The sequence below is a fragment of the Charadrius vociferus genome, unplaced genomic scaffold (assembly GCF_000708025.1).
Source record: "Charadrius vociferus isolate BGI_N301 unplaced genomic scaffold, ASM70802v2 scaffold88, whole genome shotgun sequence".
In the NCBI taxonomy this organism is placed as follows: Eukaryota; Metazoa; Chordata; class Aves; order Charadriiformes; family Charadriidae; genus Charadrius; species Charadrius vociferus.
Window position 1 is genome coordinate 4,158,314 of NW_009649619.1, and position 18,383 is coordinate 4,176,696.

At 40.1% G+C, this 18,383-nt stretch overlaps 1 protein-coding gene across 1 annotated transcript in view; it reads right to left on the bottom strand.

Moving 5' to 3' along the window:
- Positions 1-1,293: 1,293 nt before the first annotated feature.
- The window catches only part of STK32B (serine/threonine kinase 32B), a gene marked incomplete at its 5' end in the record, with an annotated part of 173,335 nt that continues 156,245 nt past the window's right edge, over positions 1,294-18,383 (bottom strand). The window contains one exon of the mRNA XM_009890557.1: positions 1,294-1,432. Within this exon, the coding sequence (XP_009888859.1) occupies positions 1,294-1,432 (139 nt within the window). The remainder of the gene's footprint in view (positions 1,433-18,383) is intronic.

An 18,383-nucleotide genomic window follows, 5' to 3' on the forward strand; every position in this document is an offset into this window, starting at 1 on the left:
CATATCATTTCATGGAGCAATAAAAATCTGTATTTTATGAAAAATTTGTGACAAAAATTACATATAATGTGAAAGCAAAATTTAAAATAGATTCAATTACAAAGAATTTTTTTGTAAAAGACATAATGGAAACAATACAGTAAAAATAGAGTATTACAAATAAAATCTTTTTCACTTCCAAAAGCCTAACTTATTTGTTTTAAAAAGTCGAAATGAAATTTGCTTACGAATGGTAACCCTTAAAAATAAAAGCACAATAGGACAGAACAAGCATGCATTTATTATCAAAATGTGGATGTACAAGTTGTAGAATACTATAAACGTTTATAACTGTGGGTGTTGCTTAAAAAAAAAAAGGTTCTCATGTTGGCAATACTTTGGACAAAGCATGTTTCTTTCTATTCAGGATGGTTCTCATCCAGAATAGATCCATGAAAACAGAGACACATGGAACTTCTTCATATTTTATAACACCTAAATATGGATCTGAGTGAACACTTAATGTTTTTAGCTCTCCTTACTAAGCTGCTTTTCAACTCTGGCTCAGTCAGCCTATTGTTACAAACAAAAAAGTCTTTCTTCGTCATGGTTATCATACACTAGTAATGTGTCTGATCCTGCATCCACTAAAGTCACGAGCAAAACTTTGACTTGGCCAAGGTCACATCTTTTACTACAAAGCAGAATGCATGAAGTTAAAGAACAATGTGAATACGTTCACACTGCAACTTTTCCAATGGGCTTCAGGTATTCAAATGAAATTATTCAGTGCTTGGCCTATTTGACACTACATTCATGTATTTACATCATATACATCTGTTATAAACTCAACAGCAGGTGCTCAGAAACGGCTGTGTCCAGCAGTTTCACAAAATTCCAAATTGGACCATTCTAATTAACGGAGACAGAGAGGGTAACATAAAGCCTTCAAGACAAAGCTGGCCCCAACATAACTTTGTCTCTTGCAAGTAGCCAGAAACGTGGCAATCTTTGAGAGGCTGCCGAATGAATTGTTTCAAGTTTTCTTCCAGGATTTTGAAAAGGAAAGTCACACTTACTTATAAAACTGTATTTTGTTGCTGATGGTAATTTTTCCAGTGGCAGAGTCAAAAGAAGAGCAGGGTCATACATGGTAAGTATCAGCCGGTGTGCTCTGGGGTTTGTCCTTGGCTGGGGATCCTGCTTTTGGAGGAGCTAAATGTCCCGGGATCCGAGGGACGACAATGAAGGTGTGCGCAGAGAGGACCTTTCCTTGCCCTGCTGGGGTGGAGGCGTGTGTGGGGCCGTGGCTCACTAGCTGCTGCAGCCTCTTGTGCAGCCGTGTCCCAGTAAATTGTTGTTCCGTCCATCCTGGAGTTTCTCATGGCTCTGAAGGGATGCTCTGCTGTCCATGCTGGATGTCTGGCCACTTTGATCCTGCTGTCTTCTTAATCTGCCAAATGTTAAGAACATTGATATAGCTATCAGGTGCAGACAATTGTACCAGAAAGACAGCTGTTGCCTGTGTTTAAAATAGATTCCTGCACCATTCCATCTCTATTAACTCCTTGAGATGCCATTTCTTCTAAACACTGATGATTGCTTCCTCCTAGGTATGTACACTTGGGTCTTGGTCAAACACTACTCCCATGAAAGACTATCATAAATAGTCAGCAGAGGAGAGTGCTTTCTCTGGCTCTAGCACCTCTGCTCAGACTGTAACTTGACAAAACCTCCAGGTAGCTCAAGGCTGATGAGACCTATGGACTGGCCACACAACAACAGTGAGCAGCTGCTCCCCTCTGCTGTCCTACAAAATTATCAATAACGTCCAACAGCAGAAGAGAAAAAAACATGAGCTAAAAGTATATTCGGTATTCCTCTTGTTATTAATTCATATGTCGTCAAAGCCTCCTAGGTGGTTTCAAGGAACAACAACAAAATCCTATGCTGCTTAAAGACTGCAAAGTCATCTAATTTTGAAATGATTTTCTAGAGAACAGCGACAGCCCTAACAGCACCTGCTCGTGGGGACTGCGAATCTTTTTATCATCAAGCTTCTCAGCATTTCTGTCCAACACTGGTATCAACTTCTGTGATTTTACTGTGATTCGCGTGATATTCAGTGTTTTCCTCCAAACACAGACACAATGTTAAGTACTTTCAAGAAGGGTGTAAAGATTCATGGGGAAGCTATGAAGTAGAGACCAATTTTTTTTGAAAACATGACCAGCTGCTGTTTTGGAGGAATTTTTCTCTGACTGTTTGTTTTCTCAGAATGAGAAACAGCTGTTGATATATTCTCAAAGAAGGCACCAAGAGTTCGCACCAGAAACACTATGGAAGCAGCTCATTTTTACAGTGATTATAAGTGATATATGTGATATACTGCAAAAAAAACCCTTTGCAAGTGATATTGAATATGTAACAAATACTCAAGGATGGAAAAGCATTCAAAAATGAAATGCAAAGGGACAATTTAAAAGGGTAAAATACTTCCAGGTAGCATAAAGACTATAGACACACCATACTGAAGACTCAGTCGAGAATGCGAAAGGACATGAAATAGCTGTCATAGATAAGCAGAGGAATAAAGTAGGTTATTTAAAGTAAAAATAATGAAAACATTGTCCAAATAGGTTAAATAGAAGAGCAGAAACACTGGCACATTAAATAAAAAACTTTAAGACAGACTGAAAAAACATACTAGAGGAACAAATTGCTAAAAGCATTTACCCTCATAGTAATTTTTTCAAGTGCACTAGAAATAGGAAGACTATCAGTGTGTCCACAGGCCAATGGAGGACTGAGATATTAGAGGAAAGCCCAAGAAATATGAATCTCTCACTGAAAAGCCAAAGAATTATCTTCACCAATGTCCACAACAAATGAGCTTAGGGACATCCCTTTCTTTATGAGAAATTTATCCTTCATCTCCAGTTAACTTGTCAGTCAAACAGCTTTAGAACCAGTCATTCAAATGAATGCTGACAAATCATCAAGACAGTGAATTTTCACCCAAGGGCTCTCAGAAAATTGAAATATATAATTTCCACACAGCTGAATGGAGTTTGAAACTTACTGTTGAAACTGTCTTGGCACCAAGGAATGGAAGACGGCAAATGTGATGGCTTTTTTTTTTTTTTTTTTTTTTTTTAATAAGGGCTTCCAAAGAGATACAAGGGACTACAGTGAGAGTAATTCAGTAATTGGATCAGACAAAGTCTTGAACTATCTTAGGGTCTGAGCTACTGGCCCTTATGAGACTAAGGTATTTGTAGGCACCAGCAGAAAAGGCTACAATGCTTGGAAAATCATGTTGCAAACAGTGGGCTGCAAACCTGTGCAAACGGCTAAATAGTGGAGTCAGACAAATTTTTGCTCTATAGAGATCTGAGAAATCATTGTGTTCATCTAAGAATTTGTTTAATATTTACTTAGTTCATAAAGTGCTCAAACAAGGCATTTACTGTACTGCAAAAACTAATGGGGAAGTACAAAGTCTCTCAATAACAGCATAAAGCAGGAAAACACCGTTTATTTTTTTTTCCAAACCACTCAAACTGGCACAAAGGCAACGTGTAAGGAGGACAGCGGGAAGAGAGAGAAATGAAGGCCATGCTGAGTTCAAAAGGTACCACTGACCAGCCTCGAACTTCTCGCTCTCTACAGAGGTGGTTTCTATTGTTGATTTCCACTTATTTTCTTTTATACTGTCCCTACTCTCCAGGTCTATTATTGAACTATAATTAGATTGTGGTGGTGTGGAAGCGCTAAAGAAATACATTGTTTTAGGAGTGCCTCAGTGTCTTTTCAGGTATTTCAGATATCCGTATCCAGATTCACTACCCATATTTATCAAAATAAACAATAGGTTATTAAACTGATGATGTAGTAAAAATTTAACTGTTATTTAAATGTTTAATAATTTATCAATCACTTTATTCAGTGATTAAAATTACATTAAAGACCTCACTATAAGGGGCTATAATGGGCATGCTAACACCTACCTACCTGTGTGCCCTGGGGGTTGGGGAATCGGTCTTAGGCTCAGGTGATGCTGATTCTGTTTCTACCTCTGTCACCCTTTGGGCAAATTACAGCCCTTTTCTGTGCCTCTCTTCTTCTTGACAAGTGGAGACTTGACTTCTCTCTTGACAAGTGGAGACAATGTAGAGAGGTAAAGCTGAGGGGGAATTATATTTGTCCAGAAATCTCACACAGTTTGGAGCTAGTCATAAATCTAAGCTGGCTAAGTTGTGGCTAAGAAACAGAAACAAAAAGAGGATCGAAGCCATGCCTGGACTGATGAAAGCGTGAGTTCTTATCAACCCCATGCCCGCAGGAGATCTTCCTGGATAAACTGGTGACAGAGCATGTATAGGCTTATATTTGCAGCTCTCGATTAGGCAAAGGATGCAATGAGCAGGAAGGTGCCAAGCAACGTGGGACTTTGCTTGTAGTTGCACATCAGATGTCGAGGCAGCTGCTGCCGAGAACAGTGGAAGCTGAGAGCTTTGTGCCTCTAAGTACTGCTCTGTGCCTCACAAGCCTGAATGAAATGAGGAATTAGAGTCTGGTGTCGGTGATGATTAAGAAAAGAAGATAGCATATATAATCAAGCAAAATGTAATTATACTACATGTGTAATTATGCATATACTCATTATTGAATATATAAAAATACAAAAGTAAAGACAGCAGACTGGCGAAAGGCTAGCATGGAAAATATAATACTGAAGCGAAAAAGACTACTACAACTATGGCAGGCCAGAGTGAAAATCACAAACACCTAATGAAACCCAGCAGCAAACTTGGAGACCACCAGGGAAGAGCTTACAGCTCGACTTTGTTCACCAGATGAAGAAAAATATTGACAGTTTGTCTTTAGTCTGCTTAGTAGGCTAAGTTCAGTGAAAAAGAATGAAAAGTTGCAGATTCAACGTGACTGTCAAAATTTCAGATTTGCTAAGAGACTAAAGCCTCCTCCAAACCACTGCAATTTCAGCAAAAATAAAATAAGGCAATTGGCCTGTATTGCAATCTAGCTCCAAACTGCAAATAGGTTCAGGTCAAGACCTAAACAAATGGCATACAAGTATCTAAAGGGTGGGCTGAAGGAGTATGGAGCCAGACTCTTTTCAGTGGTTCCCAGTGACAGGACAAGGGGCAATGGGCACAAGTTGGAACATAGGAAGTTCCATTCAAATACACAGAAAAACTTCTTTACGGTTAGGGTGACAGAGCACTGGCACAGGCTGCCCAGGGAGGTTGTGGAGTCTCCTTCTCTGGAGATTTTCAAAACCCGCCTGGATGCAGTCCTGAGTAATGTGCTCTGGGCAATCTTGCTTTAGCAGGGGAGTTGGGCTAGATGACCTCTAGAGGTCCCTTCCAACTCTGAAGATTCTGTGATTCTCTGAAATGTCATGACAGCAACCGTGTGCGAACAAGCAGCCTCTTCAGTTAAAACGTTGGACAGTTGCAGAAGTGAAATTTCTCTTGTTCGTGCATTCTTGATTCCTTGGTGCCAGAGCTGGAGCACTTTTCCATCAGATGTTCTCGGCTTTTCAAATGCATGGGTACCTCAACACAGTTCCTGTAATCATGGCAAAATAAATGCAGTCTGGGTCATTCTGTTTAAAAATGGCACTAGTGCAATAAATCATTTGTAGGAAACTGCTTTCCAGTGAACGGCTTATCTTGCCTTTAAGCTGATGCAGCTACAGGCTGTGATAACTTGATAAAGGCCCAGGGAGAATGAATGGCTTGATGGGGACCTAGCTGTGGATCTGAACCAGGTAGCTGTTCCTTTGCTGAGTGCTATTGACTGAGAATAAATGGTAAAATGGCCAGCTGCGGATGAAAAAAGTGAACAAGTGGTTCTAGTGGATAGTCATATGGAAAGAAAAACCTGCAGGGAAAAGAGGGTGAAAATGAGTTTGAACAGTGTCTATTACATTTATTCCATGACAATAGATGGAGTACATGTACATTCTGTTCAAATACATAAGTAGTCTCAGAGGCAGCTATGCTGGGAATTAAGAGTGGTTCTACTGAACCAACAAAGAGATAAGCTGAGTTTTCCTTCCCTTCACCACTGATCCATGCAATATTGATAGCGTGTGACACTGAGCATTGAACAACCTCCTCTCCAGCAGCGAGGAAGAAAGAGGCTGTACCAGCGACTACAAGAATGCATCAAGAAAAGTAACAGTCTTCAGTCAAGTCTTGGGCTTCATCGGTATTTCTGGTAAAGAGAAAGTGTCTGTGTGAGCTCTGGAAAAGTTTTTAAGATTCTTATTACCTTGATACTCAGATATTATAGCAGAGTTCCTGCAATATTGATTTCCAATGCTGGATCTTGAATCAGACATTCGTCAGTGAAAGGGCATTCAAAGGACAGGGAAAAATTGTTGGCCAAAAAAAACCCCTATAGCAATATAGACCAGTGGCGTCAGGTTTACCAAATGTAGCTGCTCTGTCTGAGGGCTGTATGAGGCTGTTATGCTGCCTGTCGCTCTTGCCTGTTTGTTCTGGCCAGACAATACCTCGGTACACGAGAACACCTTTGTGCAGCCGAGGTACTCACCAATGTGTCTTGCCAGGCTGTCAGTGTGAAACTGAAGCCTCAGAAACGCGAGATGTTTTAAACGGTGGGCACACACCCAGCAGCCATCAAGGACAGAATTTCTGCTGGCAAAAAGAATTGAAGCCAGGAAGAACTAAAGCTCTTCTGAGACTCCCACACGTAACAGGTTCTATAAGACTTTTATGACAGAAAGCTTACAAGTGAGTTTGCAAGGGTTGCAAACGCAGTGGGTATGGAGGAAAGAAAATGGTTAGAATGGGCAATGGAATTTACTTTTCCATTTCTAGATTTAGCATTTTACTGTCGCCTATTGGTATTTCAAACACTTTGCTGGAGAAAAGAGATGCTTTTGCTTTTGGTTTGGGGAAAAGGTGGGCATAATAAGACGAGCTTTAGAAACGGCAGTTTTATTGCAGGGAAAAAGTTCTATTAATGAAAACTTTTCCATGCCTTGAAAGCAGCCCTGAGGAGTAGATAAATCTGTGGAATATTTATCCCAGTTATTCTTCACAGGGAAAGGTGTCTGAGGTCAGAACAGAGCAGGCGTGTCTATGCTAGCTTTTCAGACTCATGAATCCTGGGGGACAGCTTGCTAAATACTTAGAAACCCACCTCAGTTCTATGATTTAGCAGCTACATATAAGTAACGCTGATGTCTTGTCCAGATGGCCTTGCTAGAAGGCTAATTATGAACAAATCTAAATCAGGAGGAAAAATAACTGATCCGTCATGGGGAATGGCTATGCTCAGAAAGGAACTATTTCAGCTACATGTCTCTGTGGATGTCACTGTTGTTTGTCTACTGGAGCACAGATAGAGAAGTTACAAGGGGAATTTCAGAAAACCAATAAAGGCCCTTATGTCCAAATACCATGTTTTTAGAATACCAGTTGATAAATATGGACTCTTTGAAAGATAGTATTCTCTCAAAATACTGCACTAAAATCTTTTCATTCTCAATAGAAAAGATCTAACAATGAAATTTTGTAAAGGAGTTAGAAAAAGCCAGAAAGTAACAAACGTAGGCATTGTTTTGTTATATCCTGGTCATAGCAAATATAAAATGTGGAAGTTATCCCATATAACTGAAATTGCTGGGTATGCTAAAGTTGTAAAAATTCCATGCGCACTGAAAATAATAATTTTTACAGAGTGTTATAATGACATAAAGGTGGACTCCGTAAAGCATGAGGAGCCCTACTGTAGCAATATCTCACAGGGATACTTGCAGAGCTGGGAATACCCAGCATGTCCAGTCAAGGTAGTGGTCAGCTCTAGACAGCCAACACTGGAGTGAGACATCTTGGCATTGAGGGCAGCAAGGTGTCAATTTGGTGCCCACTGCCATTGCCCACTACTTGTTTTTAATTTTAATTTTTATTTGGTGTGGTAATGATGCATCAAAATTTGTACACAAACAGCCTGGGTGAATGAATCAGATGTGGCCAACATGACTGCTTCCTCAAGGTGAGTGTACACAAACACACAAAAAAATGCCTGGGTGAATGAATCAGATGCGGCCAACATGACTGCTTCCTCAAGGTGATGATGTTTTAACTCCTCCCAACGCACCACTGCCTTTCCCTGAACACAGCTAATGTGTCTTGATGATAACTAAGCACTGGTTTACCAAGTGGTCCAGAATATGCTTTCTAAAGAAATTGAGATGGTTAGTGGCTGGTTGTATCCCTCATCAGAACTGGATTCTGTGTTTGGTTACACACAAAACAAAGATGAAACTCAACCCAAACAATTCAGTAAATTTGTGGCACTCTAGAGCTCCACAAACTATATCGCCACCCATCTTCTTTATTTCCAGTCCAAAAGTGTAAGAAGAAAGACTTAATGAAACTTTGGAGTCTAACTGTGGCAATAAAACTTGCTTATTTCCTCCTTGTGGAACAAGTACAGAGTATATCCCTGTGTTCTTCACAGTTTGGAGTGGGTTTATACAGAGAAACTTGTTGTGAGAAAGAACAGATGGCTTTGGACTGTGAAGTCTCAACAGGACTCACACTGTCTCCTCGAAGTCCAACATCACCCTTGGTATTGGTAACCTGGAGTGTGATTGAAAGTATAAACAGAAAACTGCTGGGTAGCTTTAACTTTACATATCCGCATAACTGTCATGAGAAGCCATATGTTTTGGTTTACTGCTCAGACCTAAATAATGAGTGTTCAGTGGTAAGTAGGTGGTAGACAGGTGAAAGCTAACAGTGTTGGTCATATCAGCTCATTTTCTGGTTCAGCTCACCCAACAGCCCCCAAAAGACGCTGTTCCCTTGGTTTCACACTGAGTAAAAATGTTCATGGCACCCACGATCTCTCATGCTTTAGGCAGAAAAGTACAGTCGCTTCCCCAAGCCCATGCAATGCTTCATCTTTTGTAAAATCCCTTATTTAAGCTTTATAGGAGCTCATACACATCAGTAAAAGTGCACATACTACAAAATCAGGGCATTTTTTTGGCAGTAATATGTAGGTCCTGCAGTGTGCCCACATCTTTTCATAAATAATGTATTATACGCATGTGCTTCTTATACACCACTTTGAAAACTGCCCCCATTATTTTTCTGCCATCATTTTAACATCAATTGCAGGTAATGATTGTAGAAATATTGATAACTGAGCATGATTTCTGGGACAATAAGCAGCTTGGCTTGTCATCTGACTGCCACTGTGGGGAATAAGAATTGAGTTTGATACATGGACACTTAATAATTTTCTGCCTGCATTTTTAAAGGTTTCTCTTATAAATTGGCTTTTGCTGCATTCTATTTTTGTAAAAATTGAAGAAGCTGGCAGTATTTTACAATTGTAAATGAGTGCTACTCTTTCTCTTATATCTCCATTATTCTGCTTACTAGTTCTCATCTGCCAGGTTTTCATTCAACTTAATTTTTTAGTGAAAAGGCAAAACAAAGAACAAAGAAGCGAGCAGAGCATCCTGATCAGGTTATTTTTAACTGAATAAGTTATTTGGGAAGAGTATTTTTACTTTTCCAAACAAAATAGCCACCAAATATATCAGAAAGGAGTGAAAACTCCTGCATTTACTTTCTTTTTAAAAGAAGTTAATAAAAATAAGCTGATGAGTTGATCAGAAGAATTTGCTTATTTTACACTTATTTTACACTTCCATCCATAGAGAAGCAAACACTAACCTTTGCTCAGTGTAAATCTTAAGAATACATGCTAACAAAAAGAGAACAAATACAATACTCCTGGATTGTCCACGTTCTGTTGGTGTGAGCTGCAGATCTCATCTTGCCCTTTGCTGCTCAGGTTTGCTTCCCAAGGAAAGCAGGGGGCGGGGCAAGGAGTTGGCATATAATTAAGACACATGCACAGAGGTAAGTCTCTGGCCAAATCCCCAATTTGAAGAGAAGTGCCCTGACTTCATATCAAAATATAAGAGAACTAATTGATATAATAATCCTGCATAAGATTAGGCTACCTGGTAACCTGAACATCTCCAACTATTGGTCCACTTCCTCAGCGGTACCCAAGGAGGGGTCTTATGACAGGCAGCAAATAGAGTGCTGCGTGGGAATCTAATTTCTGTATTTTAGGCATCGGTTATTTTTGCACCAGAAGATAAAATGGTGCAGGGGTTGATGCCTGGAAGCTAAGTGGCACAGACTGGCTTGCATCGTTATGGCTAAGATCTCTCATCTTCATACCAGAGCAGTTGTATTCCAGCTGCCTGTTAGGCAACCTTTGGCCTATGCTAACCTCTGAAACATGAAGGGAATTGCTTCAGAGGGTGATTTTGGCCTTGGAAAAATTGTGCCAGGGATCATGCTAACAACTGAGCAGTACGGAAGACTGCCTATGTTCTGCCTTTAGAAAATAGGCAGAAAACAGCAAGGAAGGTGGAAAATGCAGAATAAGGGGAAAAAAAAAAAGTAGAAAAGGAAGAAGGAGAGTTAAACACCTGAAAAACGAGGAAGGATTCAAAAGAATGCCAACTGTGGAGATCTAATTAATTAAACTAATTATATAGCTAATTAAAACTATCTCAAAAGACAGTTGCATATAGCTAACGTTCTTTTTTATTAAAAAAACCTTCTTTACACCTAACAGAAGAGCAGTTACCATGGCAGAGTTAAATAGTTGGCTCTTCTTCTCTTCAGCTGGTGCACAGAACGATCTCAGAAGTGTTTTTATGAAAAGAGAAATCACTGAGAAGTGCATGAATTTGCTCAGCATTTTCAAGTAAACAAGGCAGGCACAATCTTGCCCTGTGCCAGAGGAGGCTTGGGGCAGCCCAGGGCAGACTGGAGGACCGACTGGAGCAGACTCAACACTCAGCACTGTCGGTGCTGAGTCACACAACTCCAAAACCAAATAAAAATTAGAGTCTGTAATCTCGGATAATTTCCTCCTGCTCCACCGATTGTGTAGAGAACCAACATGTGCAGAGCAGCTTTAAATGAAGCGCAGTGCTACTGTGTGTTTGTGTAATGGTGGGTATGTATTTTGGGAGACCTGGGTCCATGGAGTAACCTCATCGTATCACTAGCGAGACCAGATGTCACAAGTCTTCAGCGCTTCCTTGAAAAGACTCACACTTATAACTTGCTTTTTCTTGGCCTCCTGCCCACATGACTCGGTACACATGGCCCACACGCAGTTGTGGTTGGTGCCGCAGGAGATGTCCCTGATTGCCCAACACTCAGAGAGAGCAGGCAAGCAGGCGCAACAGCAGACCAGAGATGTCCTGTGCCTGTTGGACTGACAGCTGGGCATTTAGTTTTGCAGAAATGAGCTGAGACCACAACTGTGGGATGGATTTTATGCCAGCTAGCTATAGACAGTGGAAAGATTGATTCAGGCTCTCTCTACAGGATAGATAGAGGCACTAACTGAATAATTAGTTCCAGTCTAAGTTATCTAATGTATGTGTCACAGATTAAACCTGGGAGATGCAAGTCTCTTCTCAGTGACTACTAAAGGAGCCTAAAATAAATAAATGATTTTAAAATTTATTAAAAGAATACAGCCTTGTTGCATCTCTAGAAAAAGAGAGATACCTTTCCTCTCTGAACCACAGATTGAAGTCCCCTCCTGTCTAGCAGCTGTATAAACTCACCACACACTGCACTGCCTAGCAGAGCCAATTTGCTTCTGGATTAGAGCTAATTTACACCCACACTGGTCAGGCGTGCAGAAATTGAATAGTCCCATCAGTCTGGTACATAGCACACACCGGTAAACACTGCCAAGAGCTGGGTAATGAAGTCACCGAGGAGCACAGGGGTGCAATTGCCTGTTCATCCATGCAGACGTGCCTATAGCATATTCAGGCTCCAGGTCTGCCAGCGACGGCTTTTCTGCATGACTTGGGCTAGATCTTGAAAAATACTTTGTCATCTAATTCCCGTTTATTTCAGATACCTTTGAAAATCTTGTATACACCCTTTGGGGTAGGAGTTGCTCTGCACCTAACCAATATTTATATCAGTCTGTCTTTGACCCCAAACTTGTACTGTTGGTACTGACTCTTTCCATAGAAACAGTCCTAATCTCAGGTCTGTTTTCCTAATACGCTGTGACGTATGTGTTTTGATAGCTCAGTAGATTAGCATGTAATCATTCAAACAACTCTGGTTTAACTCCATTTAAATTTAAATGACTGAGGCACAGACTAAAAGTTATGCTGAATACGAAAAGTAAAATTTTGGAGTAAGGATCCCCATGTAGCACAGATGTCTTCTTGTACCATTGACACTCATGACATTTACTCCCACCCTTTCCAAAAATCCTTGGGGAAATATGCTTCCACCATGGGTAATTGATTCAGGTTGATAGTTCCTACTGAGTAATTACACGCAGTAAATGCCTGTGAATATAATTTTCTATCAACCAGCAATTTATAATCAAGCATAATGGGTTCAGGTGCACATACGGCGTGAGTGACATGTGAAATACTAGTATGTGGAAGTCAAGAGACAAATTATACTGGATGCTGTAGCATGTTGACCCGCAACGTCTTGAGATCTCAGGTTTACCTGGGGAATTGATAAAGCAAAATAAGAGTGAAGAGATGGAGTAAATAAATGAAAACAGTAAATAATTCACAGCCATTTAAGAAAATGAAACTAAAATAACCAATTAACACTAACATTAAAGCCATGCTCAGACTAGAAAAATAGGTGTGTCTGAGAAGTGGGTTATTGTCTGTCCAAGATCAGGTGCATCCTAAACAATATCTGTCTTGTTCAGCCACATTGCTAAACATGAACTAGTTTTTCTAGTTTAGATACATCTGTAGATCCACACGTATAAGCAACAGAAAAGCAGTAATGAAATTTCCTAATAGTGTATTGGTTATTAAACTTTATGGGACCACAGGAGAAAATCTTCTTTCTAGTTAGCCAGAATCCAGTTTAAAAACTACAGGCAATTGCCCATGAATAAGGACATTTCTCAGCAGTGTGGGCCAAAACTCATTCTCAAGAAAGGCACTAATTTCCCAGCCTGCCTTGGGTGTGTGTCCTGAAGGATGTAGGCTAACCCTCTTGTAAAGCTGTCAGCAGACAGATAGATTGCAGGACTTGCTATGAAATAGTCTCTTCCTTTATTCTTCTGGTGAAAGTTTCAAGGTAAAGGGATCCTTTAGGTCAAGTCCAAATGAAATGTACAGGGAGAGGGACAATTTTTGTCCACATCAAGAGTTAGACCTGCTTTACTGGAAATGTATTCTCAACCACTACTATCTCCACCAAGACCTTGAATCTCAGGGCAGGATGATTTTACAGAGGACTTGGAGTGAAGAGGCCTGTTAACAGACAGCAAGAAGTGGAATTTTGTTAACAGACTGAGAATCTAAAGACAAGTAATGACCTGGTGCCTGTGAAATGCCTGCTGCCTTTGCAGGGATGGTGATGCACATGCCTGCAGCTCTGTGGCAGCGAACCCGTGTACCAGACTGCCGCAGCAAAGCAGGACTGGACAAAAAGGCGGCCAGCCATCACCGACACGTGGCCATTCAGTCCCATCTCGTTTCTTCTCTTTGCTTTTCATGCCTCTCCCCTGGTGCTGTGAAGAGGATCTTGGTTCAGAGATGAGCGAGGAAAATATTAGCTGTGACAATCTATTTGCGTAGCAGCATCGATTTCGTTAATATGGCATCTCTGATCGAAACTGCAGCTCTGTGGGAGCCGTACAGTCAATAATTTAAGAATTAAGGTATGTGGAAAGCCAGTTGAGCTCTGTCTGATTATTGGGACCTGGCAATAAACATTCTCAGACTGGAATAAGTGTCTGGGAGGAGGCTGGTTCAGCCCTCCTGTTCTCACAGCCACAGGCTTCCAGGAATCAGAGCCTGGGAGTTTCCAGGGAGCAACTGCAGCCCGCACTGACCTCTCTGCTGGCTCATCTCTCTCCACCTATTCCTCGTGAAAGATTTCTCTGGCAAAATCCAAACCTTAGATTCACAAGAAGTCTACTTAACCCTGCAGCTCTTTCATTCCCTGAAGGATGGACCCCCTGCCAAAGGAGACCTAGCTGGGAGTTCTGTTGCCACCCCACAGCATAATTCGCAGCCTTTAGTTAATCGCCAAACCTCCCTACCCAGTGCATGGGGAAGGTGGGTGCCTAACACAGGGATCCACGGAAACCACTGTATTGACCACTGAGCTATATCTAGGGTAGTCACTAAGGTGCACCCACAACAGGAACATGTATTGTGCCCCAGGAGGCACACAGGGAAATTATCTCTAGCTGGGTTTCACAACCCTGAGGTCTTCCCAGGGGCTGGGAGCTTGATGTCCCCTGAAACACAGCAAGGGAAAATCTAAATCTTACCTAAATCTCTTCCTGCCCCAAACATGCTTTACTTCCCCTATTTCCAAAAAGGAGATATAGGTATATATGTACTTGCATATATACACACATATATACGGACATTTTACTGTTCAACCGTTGTGCTATTATGAAGATAATAGCTTATAAGCTATAAGCTTACCTTATAAGCACTGAGAAATCATAAAGGCACATACCCACCCGTTCCATCTAACACAGATTCCTACCTCTCATAGTGGCCCATTTCAGACACAAGTGGACACTGCCAAAGAACAAGCCAAATGGAGACAAATGTCTGCTGTGATGTATGCTCCTCTCTTCTGACATTTCCAGACTTCCCAAACCAATGAGTGCATCTGGGGCTCTCATGCCTTACAGTCCTCGATGGGTCTTCCTCTGTGAATTTCTCCAATCCTTTTCTGAATCTTTTCATATGCTCAGCATCCAGAGCAGCACTTGGCCACATGCTGTATTGCACAGAAAGGCACGGCTTGTTCTCTTTTAAACCTGCAGCCTGATAGCTTTGTGACTTTGAGTTACCAGAAAAAAATGAATAATCATTGCTTAGTCACCTTCTCAATAAGTTTCATAACATGTTATTATTTAGCCTGTTTCTGTCTTTTCAGTTGCCTTTTCTCTGAGTTTAAACTGGTTCACATCTATGAAATCCTTCAACATGAGCCATGCCACACCTCTGGTCAGTCCTGTTTTTTGGGGTTGTTTTTTTTTTGTAACCATTCTAAGTCCTCTGTATCTTTTTTTTTTGAGATAAAGAAGCAGAACTGTACACAGAATGGAAGATGCAGATGTATATATACAAACATATATCTATATACAGACAATGATATCCTGATGTTACTTTCTCTGCAGCTTTCTTTGCAATTCTGAGCATGTTAACACCTTTTAGCTGTGCGCTAAGCATTGTGTTATCTGTAGTCTTCTCAAAATCTCTCTCCTTCATAACTGAAGCTAGAGTCCATTGCCCTAAAGGTAAAGTTTAGATTATTTTCTTCCTAATGTATTTGCATTTACTAGTACTGAATTTAAGCTGCCGTTTTTTTATTACCCTGCAACTCAAAACCATGACTATCATTATCTACTGCAGGTCTGCAGTCAGATTTAGTTTTGGCTACTCTGGTATTAGAAGTGGACTTTGTCACCTCACCATTCACCTCCTTTTCCACCTCATTTATGAATATATTAAAAAAATGTGCAAAGTATCATAATGACTGGCAATAATCATGTTACATCATTACTGGCTTGTTTCTGCACTGCTTCAGCAACTGGCCCCAAAATGCTTTCCTAAAACAGGATGAGAAGCTCATTCTTAATTTGTGGAGACTTGTAACAAGTAAGAATTTATGCTCATGAAAAGAGATGAAGGGAAATCATGAAGGCAATCCCTTACGGACATCAAACAGTCAGGACCTGTTATGCAGCCTTCATTTATCATAGGTATGAGTTGCCCCATGTAACCTATTAAAATATATATTATATGGTGCTCAGAATCATACAGTTTTGGTTCTTCTCCAAAGTCTGAGATGTGCAAATGAAGATTTTTCTTTTCTCTGCCTATGAATTGACTTTTGATTAGTCTTTATGAGGTGTATTCGTGTTCAGTTTTCTGTGAGTGGAAAAGAATCACTGGCCTGCAGTGCCGAGGATCCACATCTGTTATCCCGATCCTTCCAGGGCCATGTTTCACCACAGAGAATGACCTGATATAGGCATCTCCACACAAACTTTCATTCCCAAAGCTGGATGCACAGTTGACGAAATGTAGCCACTGCAGCAATATGGTTACTTGCTTGGGAGAACTTTGGCCATTTTTCCTGGAAGGCTTTGAAAATGAGGTTCCAGATACTCATTAACCGCCTTTTTTTTTTTTTCTCTCTCCATGAAACTGTGAGGAGAACACATTACTGAAACAATGGCTTTTTTTATGACTTCTCTTTTCTCAAACAAAAAAAAAAAGTGAATTTGAAGGCATGCCTACAGAGAGATAACCAGCTTGGACCTGCTATGCTCAAATCTTCAGGCAGCTTGGCTCACTAAGAGGGTCACATTTGACCTGGTAATTCTGAGCCAGTAATAATGAGCAGGAATCAAAGGCAGAAGTGAAAGGGCTTGTGTGACCAAGCAGCAGTTAATACTGCCCCAAAACAAGCTAGGTTCAATCATGTTCAGAAAGGCATCTTTCTAATTTGGTGAGATCGCAGGAGCAATCTCCAGAAGCAGATATATCCATTACAAAAGGGACAAGAAAGAGATGAGTGAAGAGCAGTGCAACCGCTTGAAATGCTCAGAAAGAGATGGATTTAAACTGAATTAAGGTCAGCAGAAGTGGCAAGAAAAGAAAAGTTGTGGTGTAGCCTCATCCGAAAAGCATTCAGATATTATGGTGATTATGATAATATAAATATCTCCAGAGACACTAAGTGACATAAAATACCTATTAAGAAAAGTGCATTCATTGAGGTATACTGCAAATCATTATGAATATTCAATTCCAATCAAACAGAAATGAAAGAGAGCACTCAGGGACTCTGGATTTGAATCTGAAAAGACAATTGAAAGGAAAGAAAAGCAACTACAAAGAAAGAGATGTAATAAATTTGATCTTAGAAAAATGCAGAGAATATTAAATAATCTTTTCACCTACAATATGGAAAAAATCAGAAAACAGGATTTTAGGCAACTTAATATGCTTAAAAAATATGCTCCCTCAACTTTTGCTGTTTATGCCGGGAACAGAGAGCTGTCTGTTCACCTAGAGCTGTTCAGTGCCTTTTGGGAAAGAACTAGCTATGGCCAAACAGTAGGAATTACGATAGGAAAAGAGAGGGAAATGTGCATCATCCATCTGACTGCTTCAATTTGTGGCAGAATTTTTTAGTGTGGTTGCATTGAATGAATACTGAGAAGAGAAATAAGGTGTAGCAGTAGCTTAGGAAAGGGGCAAACCTGTTCACATCACTGGGGACTAGACAGCTGAGTATCAACACAATGCTATTTGGATATTTGTATTAAGTAAAAAACCCTCCAACTTCAAAATCATTAGTATGTTTTTTAAAGTTTCCACAAGAATTATTAAAAATACAGATAATTTGTTCATCCCTCCATCTCACTTATTAAACTAGGTCTGCAGAATTCTAACCCATTTTCACATACACTGTATATATGAAACACATATTCTGCTCAGTAAAATATAGCTATATGATTTTTCTTTCATTAGCAGGCTGATAATTTTGATGACAAGTTTGTGAAGCATCTAACTGAAGGATTATTCTGCCCAAGGAGCAGGTATTTCTTGTGTTTTCTCCTCTGTTCTTTGTTTGCTGACCTCTTTAATCTTAAAGACATCTTTCATGGAGTGGAAGAGGCTCAAGAACCATAAAGTGTCAGAAATAGGATTCCACTACAAGCAAACATTGAATCTTATTTCTTCATTTTCATCTATTTCAGATTTTGGACATTCATAAACAGACGTAGACGTATGTGAAGATTTGTTCAGTGATAATGGCACAAAAATAGCAAAATAATCTCTGCTCAGCTTTTTAATAAAGCTATGAACAAATAGTGTGACTTTATCTTTACAATCTTTCTTTTCCTGCCAAAGAAATTGAAAATATAGCCTACAACTTCTAAATAAGATCAACTCCTTCAAAAAATTGCTGACAAGTCTATAGGAATACACATTCAGATACTGCAGAATATCTGGTGCTGCATTTCTAGATCTAATAAAGCATCTATCCATAGAAATAGATTTAAAACCAGAAAAAAATCATTTGTCAGCAAAAGGAGCCAAACAAGTCCCTGAAATCAACTTCAGATCATATTCACCAGTTAAGATCCAGTAGAAGGACCATTTTTAGGTCACAGTTTATTTTGTTTATGTGTTCAAAACTAAGTAAGAGATTTTACTGACACTCTTAAGAAGAAAAGAAAACATTTCCTGCACCACATTCAAACTTGGATTGTAAAAGGATTTTCCCATTTTATTTTAC